Source organism: Diospyros lotus, chromosome 1, assembly GCF_014633365.1.
Source record: "Diospyros lotus cultivar Yz01 chromosome 1, ASM1463336v1, whole genome shotgun sequence".
In the NCBI taxonomy this organism is placed as follows: Eukaryota; Viridiplantae; Streptophyta; class Magnoliopsida; order Ericales; family Ebenaceae; genus Diospyros; species Diospyros lotus.
The window spans coordinates 52,472,384-52,493,190 of NC_068338.1; the positions used below are offsets into that span (position 1 = coordinate 52,472,384).

Consider the following 20,807-nt stretch of genomic DNA (forward strand, 5'->3'; position numbering starts at 1 on the left):
CCATTGCTTGACCTTGGGTTCCTTACTGCTGACTGGAAAGTTGCATGAATACTTAAATTTAGGTCTCTTCTTCTTCTTCTTCTTCTTCTTCTTCTTCTTCTTTTTCTGTTTTTTTGCTTTGTTTACATCATGTCTTTGCTTTGTACTAATTAGTCGTTTTCAAATTGACATCTGGATAAGATAAAATTGTCTCCAGTGTCAGCTTGAATTAGAAACATTTGAATCTTGTTCATCACTCGCAAATACTTCTTTAAGTGGCAATCTCGTGTCTGATACCTACTTTCATCTCATCTACCAAATCAAGTTGTGGAATACTTGTTTGTCTAATATCATGCATGCATGTGAACTTTCATTATTTCACTTATGGTCAAATTCATATTTTTGCCTTTATGCTTTCATATATATATATATATTTTGTGTGGTTATTTAAATATTTTAGTGATTTGATTACATTCATGTATCTACATTTTTTAGTCAATTTAATTCTTATATTTTATTTTTATTTTTCATATGACAACATGAACTGATTGTTGTTTTGATACACCACTTGTATTTATATTGTTAAGTTAATTTAATTCATGTACATTGATATATAAAAAAAAGTAGGTTAAATTGAATCATCTAATTTTTTTTTTTACATATTAAAATATAAGGGTTAGATTAATTTAAATATAGATACATAAGTGTAATTAAAATAATGAAAAGTTTAAATTATTACACGAAAAAAATTATTAAAATATAAGAATTAAATTGATTCGAAAATATAGATTTAATAGTATAATTGAAATAATAAAAAATTTAAATAAAAAAAATAAAAGGACATATGCAAAATATAAATTTGGCCTGCCATCCATTCATCACATTTGCATCATATACTAGATATACAAATCACTTGCAAAACATTACTTAAACCACAAAATAAAGTAGAACAAGGAATGAAAACAAGCCACTAGTAGGTGATAAAGATCCCATAGAAGAAGAAAAAAAAAAATTTGCAATCATGATGAATACTTAATTATTGGAGATCATGGAGTTCATCAATCCAGTGCCCTTGAACTTCTGCTCTGTGATCTGATCCAAACGCTCAATCATCTCACCTGTAAGATGGCTTTCCCAATCTCCAGCCTGACCTTTCCTAAATAACACATCATTCTCAAGAGTTATTTCAGGTCCAAACTGAGTCAAACTGGTCTTATTCACCTCTAAGTTGCTCAAATTCTCAAAGCTGCACAGCTTCACTGTTTCCTCAATAACTCTACTCTTCTCCTCCTCCAAGGAAAAGGATTGCCCTAAAAACTCAGCCAACATCTTGACACAGACCAGAGGCTCCTTCATTGTCCTCTCATAACTCATGAACAAAACCCTGTTGGGTGATTCCAAGCCTGCATTCCAGTACCCTAAAACTTGGTCCCAAAAGGACCCTCATCTTGAAACCCCATTGCAGAACAGCTCAAGCCCTTGTCGTAGTGAGAGAGACGGCAGCTCTGTAGGCCTCAGCTTATTGTAGAAGTGCCAGCTGGAGATGAAGACATCGTTAGGGTTCCTGAATACATACACAATTTTACACTTAGAAGCCATTAATAATGATCCCGGTAGTGAAGGGTAATGGATGTGGGTAGCCAAAAGCCTAGGCGGCGGGGACGAGGAGGAGGAGGAAGAGGGAAAGGACGTTTCTATGAAGGGAATGCAGTCATGGGGATTGGTGGTGAGCAAAGGATGGAAAATTCCAGAAGGTTCCTGTTGATGATGGAGAAAAGCAGGGCATTGAACCAGGTGGTGCCAGATTTGGGGAAGGTGGCTAGTAAAATGCTATGGGTGGCTTGAGGCTGAAAGTGGTGCTGAGCCAAGATGTGGCCTTTTAGGATGGGGAGGGTTAGGCACATGCCTTGGTACTTGGCCAGTGGCTCACTAGCCCAGCTTGTTTCTTGGGGAAGAGTTGGCATTATGTGTCTGAATTTCTTGTAGGTTTCTTCATAGTTGTCACCACCACCTTCTTCTTCTTGTTGTCTTCTTGTTGCTTCAGGGGTGGATTTAGGGGGGGAGGGGGGCACAGGCTGCACTCCCCTTGGGTTTCTTCATAATTGTCACCACCACTTCTTTTTCTTGTTGCTTCAGGGGTGGATTTAGAGGGGGGGGGGGGGGGGGCATTGAGCTCTCCCCCAGATTTGGAGTTTTTTCTAGATTCAAATTTGACCCATTTAGGAGAAAAGAGCTGAAATAGCTTATGGATTTGAGGGCCAGTCTTCCTCAAATCTGTTCCTAGATCCGCCCCAGTGTTACTTGTTGGGGTCGAAACTTTGCTGATTGGTTGACATGTTGGGATCTTCTCTATCTGCAATAATGAAAGAATTAGTTTGTGTTGATTGGATTGAAGTCATATATATAGACACAAAAAAATGATATTTTTACAAAATTTTAATATAAGAAGTATCATTGGCACATTTTTATGATATAAATTAAAATAGCAAATTGTTATAAAATCAATAAATAATTAAATAAAATCATATGTATTGACAAAAAGATGAAGGGTTATTAAATGCTATACAAAATCTGAAGGGGGTATTTTTGAGACTTTACAGTGGTTTTTCTAGACGATTGATCTAATGAAACTTTAACAAAATTGTCAACCTAGTCAACTAATCTCATGAATGGGGCCACAAGTTAGGCATGGTTGGTCTAATCTAACTTTATGTGCCCTTTGTATCCTAACTTATCCTTTTAACTTAAGAAAAAAATCAAATTACAAGTATCTAAAATGCTAAAATAATAAGATAGTCTTAGTGTATTTTTAAATAAATACTCAAAAGTACTTAAATGTGACAATTTATAAACATTCTTGACTATATTAAATTATGAAAGATTTACGTGTTATTATCATACTTGAAGGCTTACTCTATTTACTTGAGATGAATGAACCTTTGGTTGAAAAAAAAAATAAGAAAACAAAGTAAGTATATGTTAATGACTGTTCAATTATAATATTTTTTATCATATTTATATATTAATATATTATATTTTATGATATATTAATATAAATATATAATATACTAACATGTAAATATCATAAATGAGTGTTCAAAAAATATTTTCATAAGAAAAAAAATATCCCAACCAATCTACAATGCAGATGTTGCTCGGGATTTTTTTTTTTTTTTAGTTATATTTTTTATTAATTTGAATTTACTTTATTTAATTGAAATTCAATAATATGTTCGACTATCTGTATATTTAACTTGGAATATATTGTATTTGGATAAATTATACTATTAATTTTTAAATTTTATATTTTATACTAAATAAGTTACTTAACTTTAATTTTTGTTATCACAATTATTAAACTTTGATTTTTATTAAAATACAATTCCTTTTCTAATTTTTTGATCAAATCTTGTTAATGAAAATTGGTGTAAGATACATTAATATAAACTTTAAAATTATTTGATATTAAAATTAATCTAAATTCTATAATTAAATAATTTTAAATTTATATTAATGTAAGTATCAAATGGGCCAGGTAGACTAAGAACCTTCTAGTTCTAGCTCTAAGTTCTAATTGGGTCTAGATAGTCTTAAGCTACAATTCTAATTCCCCGGCCCAAAATGATGGCCCGTCACAAAACTAGTTGGGCCAAGCAAGTGAATCTTCATTAATGGATTTTTGGTGTAATATTATTTAGAAAATAAATAAAAAAATTCCTATCAGGGACAATACTGTAAATTTACGCAGAACTCGGAAGACCGCCAAATCCACACCCTACCCAATTTCGCTCGCCGCCAGTGTCGGTGCTTTCCCCACCGTAAGCGACAGTCGTCTACGGTTTCCGATCGGAGCATTAGGGTTTTGCCAGAAAAGAAACAACCATTAAAACTATGAGTAGCTCTCGAGAGGAGTCCCCAGATTGGTTCCGTGCTTTCCAGGTGCCTTGATTCGTCCTCTGTTTCTGTTTTGTTCCATTTTCCTCTGATTTCAGTCTTTTTTGCTATTTCCTCATGGAATGTATTATTTAACTTTTGGACTACATAAGAACGCACCGATACACTGTACGTGTGATCATCAAATTAATCGAGTTGAAATTTCGACCGTTCTGTTAATTCACGCGTGTAAATTTGCAGCGGTTAAGGAAATTTCAAATAGACACTCATCCATCTACTGTGTGCATGTATGTTTGCAATTATGCCTGGAGTGTCGTCAGAGGCGGACTATATATATATATTTTCACCACTATGCTAATGCAGCTGCAAACAAATAAAATAGGTTGCAAATTAGCAGGTCCTAAATTTAGGGGGTTTGTGAAATATGATAAAAGAATTGGAAAAAAAAAAAAAAAAAGTTCCCAGCTGCTCTGTTCTGTTGAGTTGGAAAAGAGAAGGATGCAAAATTGTAGGAAACTATGAGGAATATTAGTAGGGCAGGCTGGTGCCAGTTATAAGAAAAAAATTAAACTCGTACGCCAAACCCTATTCGTGAAAGGCACACACCCTAACCATTTCCTATGGCAGTAATTGTCGTGAAACTCAACTAGTTTGCACGAGCTCAAACTCAGTTGTTCAGTTAGCCATTTTCAGCATATTAATGCCATAAAATAAGAGAAGTTTTCACCTTTTAAATGATTTCTATTATAATGAATAATATTATTATTCTAGAGAATGTAAATTGCTCTCTATTTTTGGGGTGCTAATTTTAGGAATTATGCTGATTGTGCAGGCACCAACACAATCGGTTCTGATGGTATCTCTAGATTCTGATTCCTCCCCAAGTAACAGTCCTTTGAGGGAAGACACAGAACTATCTTCCAAGGAAACATCACAGTTTCCAGTGAAAGATGAGGATCAAGATATGCTTCTATCTGGTCATGACAAGGAGTCTTCACCAAGCAGGAGTTCCGAAGATAAGTCTTCAATCAAACAGTCAAAGGTAGAGCACACTCCTGTAAAAAAGAAAAAGAAGACAGATTATTGCAGAAAAAGAGGTTGGTACTTTTCTTATGTTAGTGACAATATAAACCCTAATTACGGTATGTGAAGTGAATGTCTTTTGAACAAGTTATAGCTCCCTAATTGTGCTTTGTTGGTTGCATGTCTGTGATGTGTTGCTTTCTAACATAAATTTGTCTTTATAAGTTTACATCTCATTCTCATTTTCTGAAATGTGCTTCAAATACTAATCTAATTTGTTATTCGGTGACCATATAGATAATGGCAGTGATGGGAAATCTGCAAAACCAGTGAAGTCTGAGAAGGAGATTGAACCAGATGTAAGAACTCTGGACCAGAACTCCACACTTATTTCTTAGGAACCTCTTCTCCAGAAGTTTCAGGTCTTGTCCTCAAGGGTGCCATTGTTGTTGAATAGGGAAAAAATCATCATCTAAAGCAGTTTTTTTTAATCTGATTTTGGTTGTCACTTTTTCCCCCCTTCTAAGAAATTCAGTTATTTTATAAATTACAAAGTCATTATTACCTAAAACAACTTAGCACTAGCATGATTTGGTGCTTGCAGGTGCTTCTTCTTCCTCTAGAGAAGTGATTTTAAATATAAAAATTGTGTAACTACTAGCTATGTTTATGTTCCTTGCAAGGGAATACAACACCTAACTCCTTTTCGATTTAAATGAATCTTTTCATTTATTTAAAACCCATCAGTTCTCTACTCTAGAAAGTTAGAGATTGCACTTACTGTGAAATAAAAGGTTGATAGCAGGATAAGTACTGCTGATCTTCGGTTGTGGGGCTTCAGAAATTGGTCGGATTCATTTAAATTGTTCTTTGTTACTTTCTGTGGGAGTAGGATGAAGCAAGGAAACTATTGTTGCTATTTAGATGGCACAAAATCCATTACTTCTACACAGTAAGCATGTAACTGTCAAGCTTGTATGTGTATGCAAGTGCAGTTTTCTTTTCAGAACAGATAATGGTTGCCTTCTACTTCAAAATTGACATAAATTGGATGCAAATGTGAAACCCTGAATATAGTAAGCAGCAAAAGAAAATCTGGTCGGAGATTGTAAAAGTAAAGTTGTTGAACTAGGATGTGGTCATATGTGATGTCCCGATGAAGGTAGGCAGTGAACTTAAAAAAATAAGCAGTCAACTTTTGAAGGCTGAGCTACTGTAAGAAGTACATGCCTTGGGGCTAAATAACTGATTCTTTGGGCTTCATAAGATTTTTTTCTTTACCTTTCTCCCCTTGATGGTGAATCTCCCAACCCCCCCTGTAGTGAAGTTATTGGGTCCATCACTGCTTATCCTCCTTATATTGTGAATTCTATTGTTGTCTATGCAAAAGATGAAGATAAACTGAATTCGTATTGTTGTTTGATAAAAGCAACTTATTCTAAATGAAGCATAAGTAGTAGTACCAAATTGTGGTTCTTAAGGTGTGCATCTTTTCTGGTTAGTTGCTAGTACTATTAGGCCTCCTTGTATCAGTTACAATCCACCGATAAATTTTCCAGTTCTTTTTCTTCTTTTTTTAATAAATTGTCTCAAATTTACTTGTTTTCAGCTTTCATCAATGTTAAAAATAAGTTGTTCAATGCTTAGCTGACTGTTTATCTGACAATATTATTGCTAATATATTCTAGAGAATTTTAATGATAGCTGGATCCCTATATGTGGTTCTCTGACCAGGCACCAGAAAATTTAGTTTTGGCATTGTCATCAGATTCAGAATCTCCTTATAAGCCTGCTAGAGAAGCTTCTAAGGGGAAATCTCCCAAGAAAAGGCTGAAAACTGAGGATCCTCTACCAGAAAAGAAGGGAAAAGTAAACAGCAACAATGATCATAAAAAAGGTATGCTAGAAGCCTAAATCACATGTCTGAGGTTCCATTTCGAAGATTTCATATAAATATTGTAATATCTTTTATTATCTCAACAAGATTATTATAAATATAATCTTCCTGTGAATTTTAACAACTCTTATATCTCTTTCTCTCTCACTGAATATAATTTAGTTCAATGCCACCAGCTTATGCACTGCTTGATGATTGTAGGAGATGATGGTGATGAAGAGGTTGCAGATGAAGGGACTGCTGGGAAGCATATTGAACCTCGTGTAAGAAGACTTCTATTAACTGTTTCAAAAGAGTGCTTTGATCTTTTATTCTGCAAATCGCCTTAGAGACATATAAATTACAGTTTTCCTCCTCAAGGTTGCCTTTGCTGCTCTCTGAGAAAGTCAGCCTTTCGAAGGTACGCGTAGCTTTTATTTCTGTTTTCTCATAATGTTTACCTAGGGAGGTCGTATCACTTGTTGCCTGAGTACTAGATGTTTGTTATTGCAACCCAGGGTGAGAAACAGGAGCCAACTTTTGGGAAAAAGTGATCTGGGGACCCTGGGTTTCCCACATTGAGTTAGTTGCTATGCTTCTATAATATCATTAATCAATCTAAAAATTCACTAGCCTGTTTCAGAGCTTGTGTGAATACCAGAGTTAGTATTTGTTTCAGAAGCTAGTATATGAGGGCATTTATGCGGTGTGTTTTGGAGGCTATTCCTTGTTTGTTGAAGTCCTACTGGGTCAATACTGTTAGTAAATACTGTATGTTGTACAGGCCCTTGTCGAGTGTGAAGGTGAATCCATTGATCTGAGTGGTGATGTGGGTGCTGTTGGGCGAGTGGTGATTTCGGCTAATCCACCCGGAAATCAGGAAATGTTGTTAGATCTGAAAGGCATGTTTGATTCTTTTTACTCTCAAAGTTTTATAAGATCAGTTGACTTTCTTTATGCATGTTTCTGTGGAAATTGGGCTTCTGAATTTGAATTTGGTTTATGTTGCAGGAACCATATACAAAACAACCATAGTTCCTTCCAGGACATTCTGTGTTGTATGTCATCATTTAATCTAATTTAGAGTCTGGAACATTTTGATTGCTGTTATTAACCCATACTTGTTGCTCAGGTTAGCTTTGGACAGTCAGAAGCAAAGGTTTGCTCATTAACTCTCTGGTTTCTCTTCACTTTTTGACTTTGATACTTTATTTTGTTTTTTCTTTTTCATCGTCTATCCTGTTAATTATGAAATATTTTCTATTGTAGGTATTTCTCATTTGGATATTTTCCTTCGTCTAACTTTTCTTTAATGGGGCTTCCTTCTTTCTTTTTTCAAATGTCTGTTGGCTTTTTACTCATCGTTTGCTCAGATTTGCTGCCAATTTCATAATTTTAGTGGCGCATTCAAAATGATTAGAATATAGAAATTACTAATTTCAACTTGTAATTTCCCTGACCAGATAGAGGCTATCATGAATGACTTCATCCAGCTGAAGCCTCAATCTAATGTTTACGAGGCTGAAACTATGGTTGAAGGTTTGAGGATTTCTTTCAGGATATGTACTTTGTAGTTCTTGGCTCTTGCTTACCTTCAATCATCCGTCAGGAACATTGGATGGATTCTCATTTGATTCCGAAGATGATGCTGACAAGGTGCCTGGAGCCATCACCAACCAAACTGATCAAACTGAGGGACAACAAGCCAACGGAAAACCCAAAACAAAAGCTTCAAAAACATCAGTGTGCCTCTTAACCTTTCCTAGTTTTTCATATCTCTATTGGAATGGCTACATCATGTCTTGTGCAATATGCTGCAATAAAGAAATGCTAATCTCATGTGGTCGTGGATGTAGGGGGTTGCAAATAAAAGAGGTAAAGCTGCAGGAGCGAAGGCACCCAAGAAAGTAAAAAAGAAAACTCAAGCTCCCAAAAAAGGCAGGACTAAGAAGTGACTTAGATGATTTAAGAACCAACATTCATGTTTCATTAGAGAATGGGAAGGACCAAGCAACAACAATACATTGCTTTTGGTTATTATTGTCCCGGCAGTGGGTTTTGTAGCCCCCCTCTGTGGGACCTAAAACATTTAACATTCCTTCATAGTAATGAAGCCTAATATTTGAGTTCTTCTGGCTCCAGTATTAAAGCAAGGAAATTTTAGCTAGTTAGAAGTGTCAAAGGTGGCAACCTCATTTCATGAGTTGGCAAGCATGAAGTTGCTGGTTTGAACGCTTTCTCATTACTTGGTGTAGACATTCACTGCTGTATATATATATACATATCTTTATTGCAAAATAATTCATCACTGTACTCAACGAAGTGTTGGCAAAGTGTTCAATTGTTTTTAGAAAGTCTACTTTTGTCGGTTTAAATTGATACCTCTTGTTTTTTTATTCGACTGAATCGTGCTTATTAAATTTCAAGATATAAAAATATTGACATTGATGTAAATCTAAATAATTTGTTACCATAAAATCAAAACAAGAAGATTACAATATTTCTACTTTGGCATATTTTTCTAAACATAAAAAAGACAAATATTTCTAGGAATAAACCAAAAGCCTAATATGATGAGAGTGGCACTAGAAGCTGCAAGAGTTAATGACATAAGTGAATGCGTATGTTATAGAAACTAATCCTTCCTAGGTTCATTTATTTAGTACTTGAGAGCATGCAACTGATGATCACTGACCATGATCTTGATTCTTTCTGTTCATGCAAAGCTTCACCAGTTCTTCCACCACCGCATCTATATCTTCCTCTCCTTTCATGGTCAAGGTTTCCCCCAATTCTCTTGCCTTCTTCCTCACATCCTCCCCTGCATCATCAAACACAACATGTTTGATCACCTCTGCCACTCTCTGCCTCTCAAGCTTCCCATCTGCTCCTCTCTCAACCTCCACGCCAGAGCCGGTTTCGGCCACCAGACGAGCATTGACCGGCTGGTCAAGGTGCATTGGCACGGCTATGATTGGAACACCGATCTTCATGCTCTCCATCACTGAGCTCCATCCACAGTGGCTCACAAATCCACCAATGCTTGGATGCTGCAAAATGCTCACCTGTGGGAACCACCCTTCCACCACCATGCCCCTCTCGCCAACTCTCTCAAGAAACCCTTCTGGCAGTGCCTCTTCAGCCCTAGTATTTGCTCCTGTGGGAAACCTCAAAACCCATATGAAGTTCACACCACTAAGCTCTAGGCCATGAGCTATCTCCTCCATCTCTTCCTCTGTCAAGAAATACTCAGTCCCAAATGAAACACACACTGTTGAGCCCTTCCCCTTCTTGTTCAACCACTCAAAGATCCCCTCATCATCTTCATTAATGATGCAGTCTTGGACAAGAGGAACAGGAACAACCTTCTTCCCAACCAAGCCAGAGAGGTAGTCTATGTACTTTCCTTCAACCTCTCTGAAACTCTTGATCAAGACAATGTCAGAAGACCTCTTGACGCAATCAAAACACCGGGTTTTATCCTTGTCGAGGTCTCGAGAAGGATTGAGCAGATGGGAGATGTCTACTCTGTCGTAACCACGAATGGAGATGGATGGAAAAGGGAAGGTAGCCAGGGGGTACCGGTAGAGATGGTTGGCGAAGGCAGTCATGGTGGTGCTGCTTGTAATGAAGTTAACGGCAGGAACATCATGCGATGCAGCAATGGCTGGTGCCCATGGTTGAAGAAAATCATAGACAAGAATGTCAGGTTTCAGAGCTTTGAGAATGTCTGAGAAGTTGGGTTCGGCCAAGTCGAAGGCCTGTTTAAGGGTGACCATGAGATGAGGAGGAAGGTCTTTGGTGGTGTGAAGCTGTGGAGGAAGGTCAGGCAAGGATGGAACATGGAGCTCAACTAGTTTTATCGAGTCTGACTGCTTCTCAGTGATTCTTCTTTTGATGGAGCTGAGGTTGACAGGGCTAGAACATATGAAGATCTTGAAGTTTCTGGTGGAGAGCTTCTTGGCTAGCTCTAAGAAGGGAGAGAGATGGCCGTGAGCCAGCCATGGGAACATAAGAACTTTGATAATGGGATCCATCAACTCTCTATAAAGGCTCTTTCTGGTTAATTTCTTGGTTTTGCACCATTGCTGCTCCTTGTTTATATAAAGGTGACTGTGATATGATGAATCTAAGGTAAGGAAAGAATCATCAGAGATATTCAATCATGACAAGATCAACGAAGTTATTAAATGGAAATGAATCATCATCTGTCGATCATTCCTTCAACTTTCTCTTTTGCTTGATTGGGAGAAAATCAAGCAAATAAAATCTTTGGGTTGAAAGAAAATTATGTGGGTTTCATATCTGCCTGCAATTCAATCTTCGTTCAGTATATACTATACACTTACATTACCTTATACAAGGTTTGAATGATAATCAATATCTCATGGAGAAAAAAGAAATCATTGATAGATTAAGTCGAACAGCAATTAGATTAGTTAATTTTGATGTATGATTAATCTAACTTTGACACAAATGCAAGGAAAAATCACCCTAAAATTAGGGAAAGAAAAAATAATCATGGATAGAGCAGAATAAAATCTATGATTCCTTGGAATCTGAAAGTTTCCCAGTTAAATAACATCCAATCCTCCAGAGAACAAACATGTAATTTTATTCTTGCAATTCAATATGATATATATATATATATGTATGTATGTATGAATGAATGTATCTTTAATTAAGGAAAATTTCAAAGTATAGTGAAATAAAAGTTCCAAATTTTGAGTGGAGAAATTTGTTGAAAGTACCCAGATAATAAGTCCAATATATCGTTTGGGAAAAAGATCATAAGAGGGAGTAAAATTTTCGGAAAATTTCATCCCTAAATGGAGCTCTACATTCCCATTTTTAGATTTAGATTGTAATAATCAGAGATTAGGGCAAAATTTTCTAGTCAAAAGCGATGAGAAATTAAGGCAAACTTTACTGTGAACTTTCCATAAGAGACTGTTGAATCGTAGACTATATATATAATATAAAATTGCATAAAAAACGACGACAATGGAGACAATTACTTCCATTGATTACTGGGTTTTCTTTGTTCCTAGTATGTTTCTTTTTTTGGGTGCATTTTGTTCAAGATATTTCAATACATAAAGTCCTCCACCTTGGACTACTTAAGTTACAAATTTACTAACTAGAAATTTACATTTAGCATTGTATAATCATGAACCTAACCTAAGTTGGTTAGAAGGGTGGGATTGATTTCCTTGTCTTTTCTCATAAGCGAGAGATTGTAATGTCTTAGAACAAATTCCAGGCAAGGGCCATGAAGATAATCCACATCAATGTAAAGGGTAACACTGTATTGGATTCAGAAACCATGTTTGTGATCACTTCTTCATCACCGTGGGGATGCTGTTGGGTCATTGGTGGACCTGGTAGTATTGTATCATTTGCTCTCATTATCCTGCACCCATGGGGAAGAAGAATAAGTCGCAGAGAGTGATAATCTGCATTCTTATGGAAGATTGAATGGAAACTGAATTGGGCACGTGCAAATAGCCTGCAAATCATGTGCCCTAGGTGAAATTTGTATGTGGGCTCGCTCTAACACGAGTCAAAGCCTGATCACAGAAAATGCCATTGTTGTACGTACCCGTCTGTGAGGGGACAGAAGGTGATGGAATAGTCGTAACCCTTGCAAGTGAAGGTGCTTGAGCCGTCGTCAAAAGCAAAGCTATAGGCTCTGGGACAAGCTCTCTTGAAGATGGCGGCATAGGAAGAAGGCCTGCAAGTAGTTGGATTAGCAAATTCCCCAGTGCAGCAATACTGGTCCAGTCCAAACACCATGCAAGCACTCTTGCATGCTACCACGCCGCTGCCGCTGCCGCTGCCGCCACCACCGTCCCCACCTCCTCCTTCCTCGCCTCCGCCCACCACCTGAAGCTCTTTTGGACAACCTGCCATTTGAATTTGTTAGGCGAAACATGAAAACACCAATGAGGGGCGGGTGGAATGGAGCGTACCCATGTTGATGTTTGCAACGCAGCCCGTGGTGTTGCATCCCTCGCCCACCCCTCGCGGGGCAACGATGAGGGGAAGGTTGTAACCATCAACAAGGCTGACATCGTAGAAATCTTTTCCGTCGCCGATGCCAAGAGTGATCTCAAACAGAGATGCAGGTGGTGTGGCTCCGAATCCATCACACTGCAGCCTCCCACCACAATCCCCCGTCTGGCATGTCCCAACTCCTGATTCATCAAACGTGCAGCCTGTTCTTGCCCATATCCTGCCTGACCACCCTGGACTTGTGGGGATTGTCAAGCCTTGGCCAGACTCCAATTGGAAACCTGTTGTTGTAAGCTGAGGTGTTCCTGCACCAGCAAGTGTCCCAGGCCAGATTGTGAATGGACAATTGTTAGTAACAGTGAATGTGCAAGCAAATGAGGAAGAAATCAAAGATGTGGCAACAAAGAAGTAGAAGATAATCCATTTTGGGATTACAGTTAGCATTTTAGGATGGATGTGTTCCAAATAGTGGCCTGTTCTTGGTTTCCAGGTGAATCCAAGGTGGTTTGTCAGTTAGAGGAATGGGTTGTTGATACATATCCTAGTTCCAAAACGGGTTAAGGTTGCTTTGTCGAATCGATCAGCCGCAAGATCTGCCTTCTGGGTTTAGCATTTCTTTACAGGTTGGGTGGCCTCATTGGGAAGTAATTCCTTTCTTTGCTACTTGCAGGGAACACATCAATGAAAAAGAACAACTTTTTAAGTTAAAACCCTAGGAAGATTATGAAGAAAGAATAATCGCAAGGCCCCCACCACTATATTGCAATTGAATGATGTCTGTGAAATGCAGGAGGATGCGGTGGTTAATACAGCTGAATGGCCTCATTCTATATGAAACTCAAATGATGTTTGAATAACATTACCTTGACTGAGGCCAGAAAATTCATTTCTGTTTTGCTGAGGTTGAACCCGTTATCATTTCTGTTGGGGTCATGCTTCAATGGCAGTATAAGCATGACCCCAACAGCAGTAACAAATAATATTTCTTCATCATCCAACAAGTGTAACTAACAAAGAAACCAACCGCTTGCACAAATATGTTCCAATCACCATAAACATTAAACTTGCAACATACCAGGAAGAAAGCAGGCATCGTGTGAAATAATCCTGACACAGAGTAGTAGCCAAAAATCACATCGATCCATATAACATATAAATAAGTTGTCTCTAATTCATTTACTAACAAACTATGACATGAGAACCGATCTAGTCAAACAACTATTTCTTTTCAATTTACAAAGACATCCAGATGCAACTCTCATTGCCTCTAAAGATACAGTTACCATTTGGATAATAAACAAACCCAGAATAGATTTTCCTACGAATTTTTACAAAAGTGCACGGAGTCACTTCCGGGAAACTTCAGACTGATAGTTCGGAAATCATACAAAGAAGCCACCATGTGGATATAGACAGACAATAAGACCAATATCAGATCGGTTACAATTGCATATGAATTGGAGAATCTGCTCCCCCATACACTCAGCAAATGAGGTAGCTCGAAACCCCGAAACTGAGTCTGAAATGAACCTGAATGAATAATTAGTTATCCCTGCTTTTAAAGCCTTCCACGCCCGCTAATGAGGTGTTCTATCATAAGTCTGTAAATCTCTCTGTGAATCTCTTCATTGTGTGGAGTTGGACTTCATCTCATACCATCCCAACTTCATTTGTCTGTCACAAACGGTTATGAAAAACTGCCCAAATCAAACAAGCAACAATTGCATTTCTATAGTGGCTGCATGATTGGTTCCTTGATGTAAGCAAAAGCAGAAATTTCCCTGAAGAAACGAGAAACGAAACACATTAGGTATACCTCATTTTCAGAAAGTAAGCAAAATGATTCAGTTCAAAAGTGCAATATGCTAAATTCAACTCGCCCTGAACTGCACATGCTTGGCCCCTGCAAAAATAACATTAGCTGCCAGAAATCATCAATTGAAACCAGCGTTGAAAGAAATAAAATAAACATAACATAGGAAATAAATCAGGTCCTTCCACTTCAACCTGAAAAGGCAAACTAATTTAAACTTATGAGGAATTTGTAAAAGATTACAAACCAAAAAATCTCCATCATTTGTACCGGAAAAAACCTGTACAACATGAGCCAACAATGTAAACATTTCCAATAGCCCACTCCATATAATAGTAGCGTTTCCAGAGATAAAGCAATAACAATCACAGCAAATTGGACAAAGAAAACAAGCAACTAGAAAGTAAGTTTGCTTCGAGTAGTAAAAGACAGAAAAAATCTGTCACCAACTACCAAGTGAATACACTAATGCTACAAAAATTAACTCAAGATGAACCACAACAAATAAGTAACACGTCTCTAATGCTTTGTGGAAACTACAACCGCACTTAGAAGGAGATACTAGCAAAATGCCCAAAACAAAATCCTAAAACCATCAAACAGAGCCAAAAAGACAAGCATGGCAAAGAGCCACATAGATGGAACTCGATCTACACAAGCAACCCCATGTGAAGGGTTAGCAGAGATATAGCATTGTCAAATCTCAAATCTAGCTAGAGGATAAAATAAAACCCACTAAACAAGTATATAGATATAAGTTGTTCCTACATATAGATAGGACAAACAAGGTCCTCATTAAAGTAGCCGCATCAAGTTCTCTTATCCATACTTGCCACATAAAGGAAATGATAGAAAAAGGAAAACAACAGTTAAAAGGATAGTTTGTTAATTATGATCCCTAGCTCATATCCATGCCATCGCCAATTTGACTGCAGATTGGACCAACAGCAGAGAAGGATCTCTCAAAAGGAGAGGGATGGATTTGTGCATTCCTTCTGCGCTTAAAAGCACAGCTATCGGAGGAGGAACTCTCAGCTTCAAGCTTCCTCCTTACACCTCGCACTGCCAGTTCCTCAGTTGGTGTTAGAGGGAAAACCTGCCTGCTCACTCTGCAGAGGGAGCTATGGTTATCATAGAGAATTCTCTGGTTACAGTTTTTGTCACAGATGTGTGTGAGCCCTGTTAGCCTGCAGCGGTACATGTTTCCACAAACATGTTCATTTTCACACTTCCAATCGCACTTGTGAACAGGGTTTGGCTCATCTTGGCCTAGAATAGCTGACAGATAAATAACATTTCCAGGCACAGCTACCATAGATTTGCCAAATACCTCCATTCCTTTGTTAGATTGGTAAGCTTCGAAAATCTTCACAATGATTCCACACTCCAAGCAGCTTCCCCAAATGTTTCTGCAGAATCCACCATCACAAGAGGGATCTGTGTAAGCTCAATGCAAAGAAGTTTTGTAGCTCTAAGGAAGTCAGACCTTGGTAGACTATTAATCAAGAGACATTAATCGGGAGTACTATTAAGACCAACCCCCCCCCCCAAAAAAAAAAAAAATATATCAAGCTTTATCAAAATGTTTAGGAAAACGATGCAGCCTCTTCACGACCCAACTCGAGTGCACATTGTATATCAAACTGCAGAACATATACACGTGAGGCCCAGCAGAGACAGCATCTTTCTCTTTCTCCTGTATCTCTCACACAATTCAAGCCTTTGCTATTCTCATGCCGTAAGAGTTGCATAAAAGTCAACAAGTCACATTCGTAAGCCCAATTGAGCCAAAAAAAAAAAAAAAAAGGCAGAGACAAATCTAATCAAGTTGTTTTAATTATCACACAAGAGAGTACGGATTTTTCAAATTCGACAATATCTGCAACTATTCCAGTCAACTAGCTCCAAAATTGGTATGATACGAAAAGTGTTGAAACAGGACCGTGAATTAGATCTTCAGCAAAAATAATTTCCCAAACTCGTTGCCCATGATATTTGATTTCACATAATTAGAGAACATCCAAAAGAGTCCTCTGCGTACGAAATACCCTAGATCAGGAACGTTCTTCCTTATTTACTACCTTTGATAACTTTCTCGATCTCCGTTCCCATAATAAATAGCCTCTCCAATGAATTACAATGAATGGTAACAAGAAAGAAAGGCTTCAAACATGTACGAAAGCTCCAATTTGAGTGTTTTCAGAAACATCGAAGAACATACAAAGAAGAAACAACTAACCCTAAAATCAAACTGCGCAGCCATATGTTATTAGGGAGGAAAGAGAAAGATTAACAGAGAGTGAACTGAGAAGAATCCCAGAAACATATGAACATCCAAAGCAGAGATATATACATATGTATGTAAAACATAAAAGAATATTAGAGAGAAAAGGGACGAAAGAGAGACTCACCAACAAACAAAAAGAAGATCTCTCTCTCTCTCCCTCTCAATGCTGCTCTTCCGGATGCGAAGACTCCCCACCAAAAGCTATACAAACAACGGAATGGGGGGGACAGAGGCTCTGCATTTATAGAGGGAAGATAAGGCGATCCGATTCATGTGACGCGTTGATTTAGTTCTGTAATGGGCCCACGTTTCCTTTGTTTGTTTACTCGGATAAGACCCAACCCGACTTACACTTATCCCCGGTTTGTTTGGCATCACTAAACTTTATTTTTATTTCCATAATCATTAAACTTTATTTTTTTTTTTTATAGATCGGTCTCTATTTTGATATTGTATCAAATTCAGTTAATGAAAACTGAAGTGTTAAAATCTAGTTTATGATGTACGGAAACACTTTGGAGACTGTTATTTAAATATTTCTTATACCCAAAAGTCGAGAAATAAAAGAAAAAAATTTCTTCAGTTATTTCTATAATTTTTTTTAAAAAATTAAGTTTATTTAGTAATATTAAAAAAATATCAAAAATACTTTTCGATTCTGTTCACAATGAGGTTAGATAAAAAAAAATAAATTCAAAATTTAAATTTTATATTTATTTTAGAGACGTGTTTCTGTCTCTAACTTAAAATTATTAAATTTATTTTTAAATTTATTATTTATTTTTAATTAATAAGTTATAATTCATTAATAATAGAACTTATTTATTTGAATATATTATAAAATTTATATTTATTTTTAGATTAAATAATTATTTTTTTAAATACTCTTTTTTTTATTTACACATTTTCTCTCATTTCTATTTTCTTTCATTTTAAAAAATATTATTTCTTCATTTTCTTTTCATATTGTATATATTTTCATAATTCAATTCTAATTTTGAGATTTATATTAATATTTATTGTGTTAAGAGTTTATGTTTTGATTTTTTTATCAAATTTTATTAATAAAAATTAACGTGTTATAATTCAATACTTATCTTGAGTTTGTATATTAATGTATATAACAAAAAAATAAAAGAAAAAGAAAACCATAACAAAAATTAAAACATAATAATCAGTTTATTGTAATAATTAGTAATAGGGATTTGCTAATCCGGGATTAGCTTATCCCCGGGGGCAAAGAAAAGCGCGTGACGTAAACGCAAGGGGTTGTGCGCTTTTTGGAGTATTTGGAACGTTGGGGAGTAGATAAAAAAAAGTGTTAATTGGTGTGACTTTTAGTCACCACCGAATGATTTGACACGTGTCACTAGCCGCATCATCCTCGCTGACGTTGCCCCGCGTCTTCTTGGGTCCAGCCCACTAGTACTGTAATTGCATCTTCTTATGGGCCGGCAATTTGAGGGGGGATGGCCCATTTGGGATGGGAACAGTGACAAGGCCCGAGTGGTGGGCCCAAGGATTTTATGGTACTTTTTTCTTTCTTTCTTTTTTTCTCTTTTTGGGAGGAGAATGTAATGGTACTTGATGTATTCAGTGATTTTTCTTATAACAGCTAGGGAATATGAAATAATATTCATGTTGAGGTGACTCCTATTATATATATTTTATTTTTAGATAAGGTCATTCGTTGTTATTTGTCATTTGAAATTTTAATCAAGTAAATTGATTGGATAAATTAGTATGGAAAAATAAAATGATTTGAAATGTGATGATTGTATTTAAGACTAACCACCATGTGTGTTGCCTTGATGAATGGATCTTGGGAATAGAATTTCGGACTTGATTATGTTGGGTCTTGAGAATAGAACTTTGGACCTGGTTATGTCGGGCCTCAGGAATATAACCTACAAGACAACAGAGTGATGGGGTTAGGATCCCCGGGGATAGATTCCGACGCTCAAGTTAGTAGAGTAAATACGGGTAATAGAAAATGTAAGAGCTAGAAACCTGTCATACCTAGTGAGGACATTTATTTTTTATAGGTAGGTCCGTTATGAGGTACCCGAGATAAAACCCGAGATAGGCGAGCATGACTCATGAGGACCCTGGTCAAGTTGGAACGGGTCTTTCAATCCAGCCTAAATTTTTTCGACTTCGCTCCTGATTGTAGGCTTATCACATGTCAATCTCTTGAACAATCCATATGGCAAGCGAAACTACTAGCACGTGGGGGTATTCTTGTAACCTTAGCCGCCCTCAGCCAGGGCCGGCCATGGCCGAGATCTGGCTAGGCCGACCTCGACCAAGCAGACCTCTATCTAGCCGAGGAAGAAGGAAAAAAAATAATATAAAAAGAACAAAGGAAGAAACAAAAAGATAAGTAAAGAAGAAATGAGAAAAAAACTAATCTCAAAAGTTGAAAACTTGTCTTGAAGTTATAATTGAGGGGCGGGGCCTTGGGGCTTATATAGAGAGACACAAGCTCTCCAACCAAACACCCATTATAATTGCAAGGTAATGAATGTCTCCCTCCAACCAAACACCCTTTATAATTTCAAGATAATAAATAACGCTGCTAACGTTAATTGCATGCTTAAAAACACTCATGTGTATCTCAAGAAAAATCTATAGTCAAATAACCTCAGAAATTAAACTATTCCTCGATCCAGCATGATTTTTAGCTTAGCTCAAGGAATTGGGGGCAAGTGATGTGACACTACCTAAATTACAAGAATACTCTCACACGCTAGTAGTTTCGTTCGCCACGTGGATTGTCCAAGAGACTGACACATGGCAAGCCTATAATCCAGAGCAGGGTCTGAAAAATCTAGGCCGGACCAAGAAACCCGTTCCAGCTTGATAGGGGTTCTCAGGAATCATACCCACCCATCTCGGGTTTTATCTCAGGTACCCCATAACGGACCTACCTATAAGAAACAGAGGTCCTCACCAAGTATGACAAGTCTCCAACTCTTACATTTTCTACTACCCGCACTTACTATACTAACTTAAGCGTCGGAGTCTACCCCGGGAGATCCTAGCCCCGTTACTCCGTTGTCTTGCAGGTTATATTCCCGAGGCCCGACATAGCCAAGTCCGAAGTTCTATCCCCGAGGTCTATTCGTCAAAGCGACACGTAGTGGTCGATCTCAAATACCATCATCAAAATGTCATTATTGTTGTCCACATACAATAATAAAAAAATTTGTGTGAGTGTTTCGGGTGTAAATCTGTGAGTGATTTGTAAGGAAAAAATCAGTTAGAGGCGTTGGTGAGATCACTTGCAGATTGTTTGATGCTTTAGTCAATCTCGTACTCGAAATGAAATTATAGTCTCAATAAGGTTAGAGCATACATTTGTTAAAGAAGAAACATTTTATTTATAAGGGAGAATGAGCCTAACATGTGGAGGGAGACTCGTAATCTTTGATGGGTATTTTGAACTACTTTTTTTGGATTTGTAAACAAAGATATTGGAATAACTAGTTCATAAGAGTCTTCCGAATAACAATTGCTGAGTGTCTCATGAATTTTTAGGAATGCCTCTTGCAAGCATTAGGAAAGGCTTTCGAGTAAGGTAATTCAGTCTCAATCTCAGTCACTTTAGCTGAGGGTCACTCGAGTAATGTCCCCCCGATCTCGATTGTCCGACAACTTCACGCAACTATGATTGGTTTCTTTGAATTTTTCTTCTAATAAGTTTTTGGATCTCTTTCTTTGAGTTTAGGCATATTCATGGATGTAAGCCCATTTTCTTGAACAAAACAAACACATATAATAGAACAGCTCTGAGCATTTATTTAATTAATTTTGTTTTATATTTATTAGATATGTTATCTTTAAAAGAAGTAACTTGATCTTTTCTATTGTGTTTGATTAGGGGACGTTTGTTAAAATAAATAAGATAAGATGTATCA

The 20,807-nt window shown here is 37.1% G+C and overlaps 5 protein-coding genes across 7 annotated transcripts; 1 reads left to right on the forward strand and 4 right to left on the reverse strand.

Annotated features, from left to right (window-relative positions):
- Positions 1 to 703: 703 nt before the first annotated feature.
- Positions 704 to 1,944, reverse strand: LOC127794462 (cytosolic sulfotransferase 6-like). Its single transcript, XM_052325559.1, has 2 exons — positions 1,679 to 1,944; positions 704 to 1,421 (listed from the first exon to the last, which is right to left on the reverse strand). The coding sequence occupies exons 1-2, from the start codon at positions 1,941 to 1,943 to the stop codon at positions 1,012 to 1,014; spliced, it is 675 nt and encodes a 224-aa protein (XP_052181519.1). The 5' UTR covers position 1,944; the 3' UTR covers positions 704 to 1,011.
- A 283-nt stretch (positions 1,945 to 2,227) lies between these two features.
- LOC127801394 (UDP-glucosyltransferase 29-like) lies at positions 2,228 to 11,543 on the reverse strand. Its single transcript, XM_052336493.1, has 2 exons — positions 9,468 to 11,543; positions 2,228 to 2,332 (listed from the first exon to the last, which is right to left on the reverse strand). Exons 1-2 carry the CDS (start codon positions 10,807 to 10,809, stop codon positions 2,277 to 2,279), a joined length of 1,398 nt encoding a protein of 465 aa, XP_052192453.1. The 5' UTR covers positions 10,810 to 11,543; the 3' UTR covers positions 2,228 to 2,276.
- On the forward strand, positions 3,729 to 9,090 carry LOC127801399 (DNA-binding protein BIN4). Its single transcript, XM_052336506.1, has 12 exons — positions 3,729 to 3,918; positions 4,706 to 4,970; positions 5,194 to 5,255; positions 6,631 to 6,793; positions 6,995 to 7,056; positions 7,140 to 7,193; positions 7,557 to 7,674; positions 7,784 to 7,830; positions 7,905 to 7,931; positions 8,236 to 8,311; positions 8,382 to 8,515; positions 8,629 to 9,090. The coding sequence occupies exons 1-12, from the start codon at positions 3,871 to 3,873 to the stop codon at positions 8,725 to 8,727; spliced, it is 1,155 nt and encodes a 384-aa protein (XP_052192466.1). The 5' UTR covers positions 3,729 to 3,870; the 3' UTR covers positions 8,728 to 9,090.
- A 187-nt stretch (positions 11,544 to 11,730) lies between the features above and the next one.
- Positions 11,731 to 13,932, reverse strand: LOC127801405 (pathogenesis-related thaumatin-like protein 3.5). Of its 3 annotated transcripts, none has more exons than XM_052336538.1 (4): positions 13,863 to 13,932; positions 12,745 to 13,092; positions 12,375 to 12,678; positions 11,731 to 12,185 (listed from the first exon to the last, which is right to left on the reverse strand). In XM_052336538.1, exons 1-4 carry the CDS (start codon positions 13,930 to 13,932, stop codon positions 12,020 to 12,022), a joined length of 888 nt encoding a protein of 295 aa, XP_052192498.1. In that variant the 3' UTR covers positions 11,731 to 12,019. The 3 variants fall into 3 exon arrangements, with proteins under 3 accessions (XP_052192498.1, XP_052192489.1, XP_052192479.1); XM_052336529.1 differs by lacking the exon at positions 13,863 to 13,932 and adding an exon at positions 13,651 to 13,783 and having other exon boundaries at positions 11,733 to 12,185; positions 12,745 to 13,564; XM_052336519.1 differs by lacking the exon at positions 13,863 to 13,932 and having other exon boundaries at positions 11,733 to 12,185; positions 12,745 to 13,776.
- A 1,416-nt stretch (positions 13,933 to 15,348) lies between these two features.
- Positions 15,349 to 15,937, reverse strand: LOC127801415 (uncharacterized). The gene has a single exon (XM_052336553.1). It carries the CDS (start codon positions 15,934 to 15,936, stop codon positions 15,499 to 15,501), a length of 438 nt encoding a protein of 145 aa, XP_052192513.1. The 5' UTR covers position 15,937; the 3' UTR covers positions 15,349 to 15,498.
- Positions 15,938 to 20,807: the final 4,870 nt, after the last annotated feature.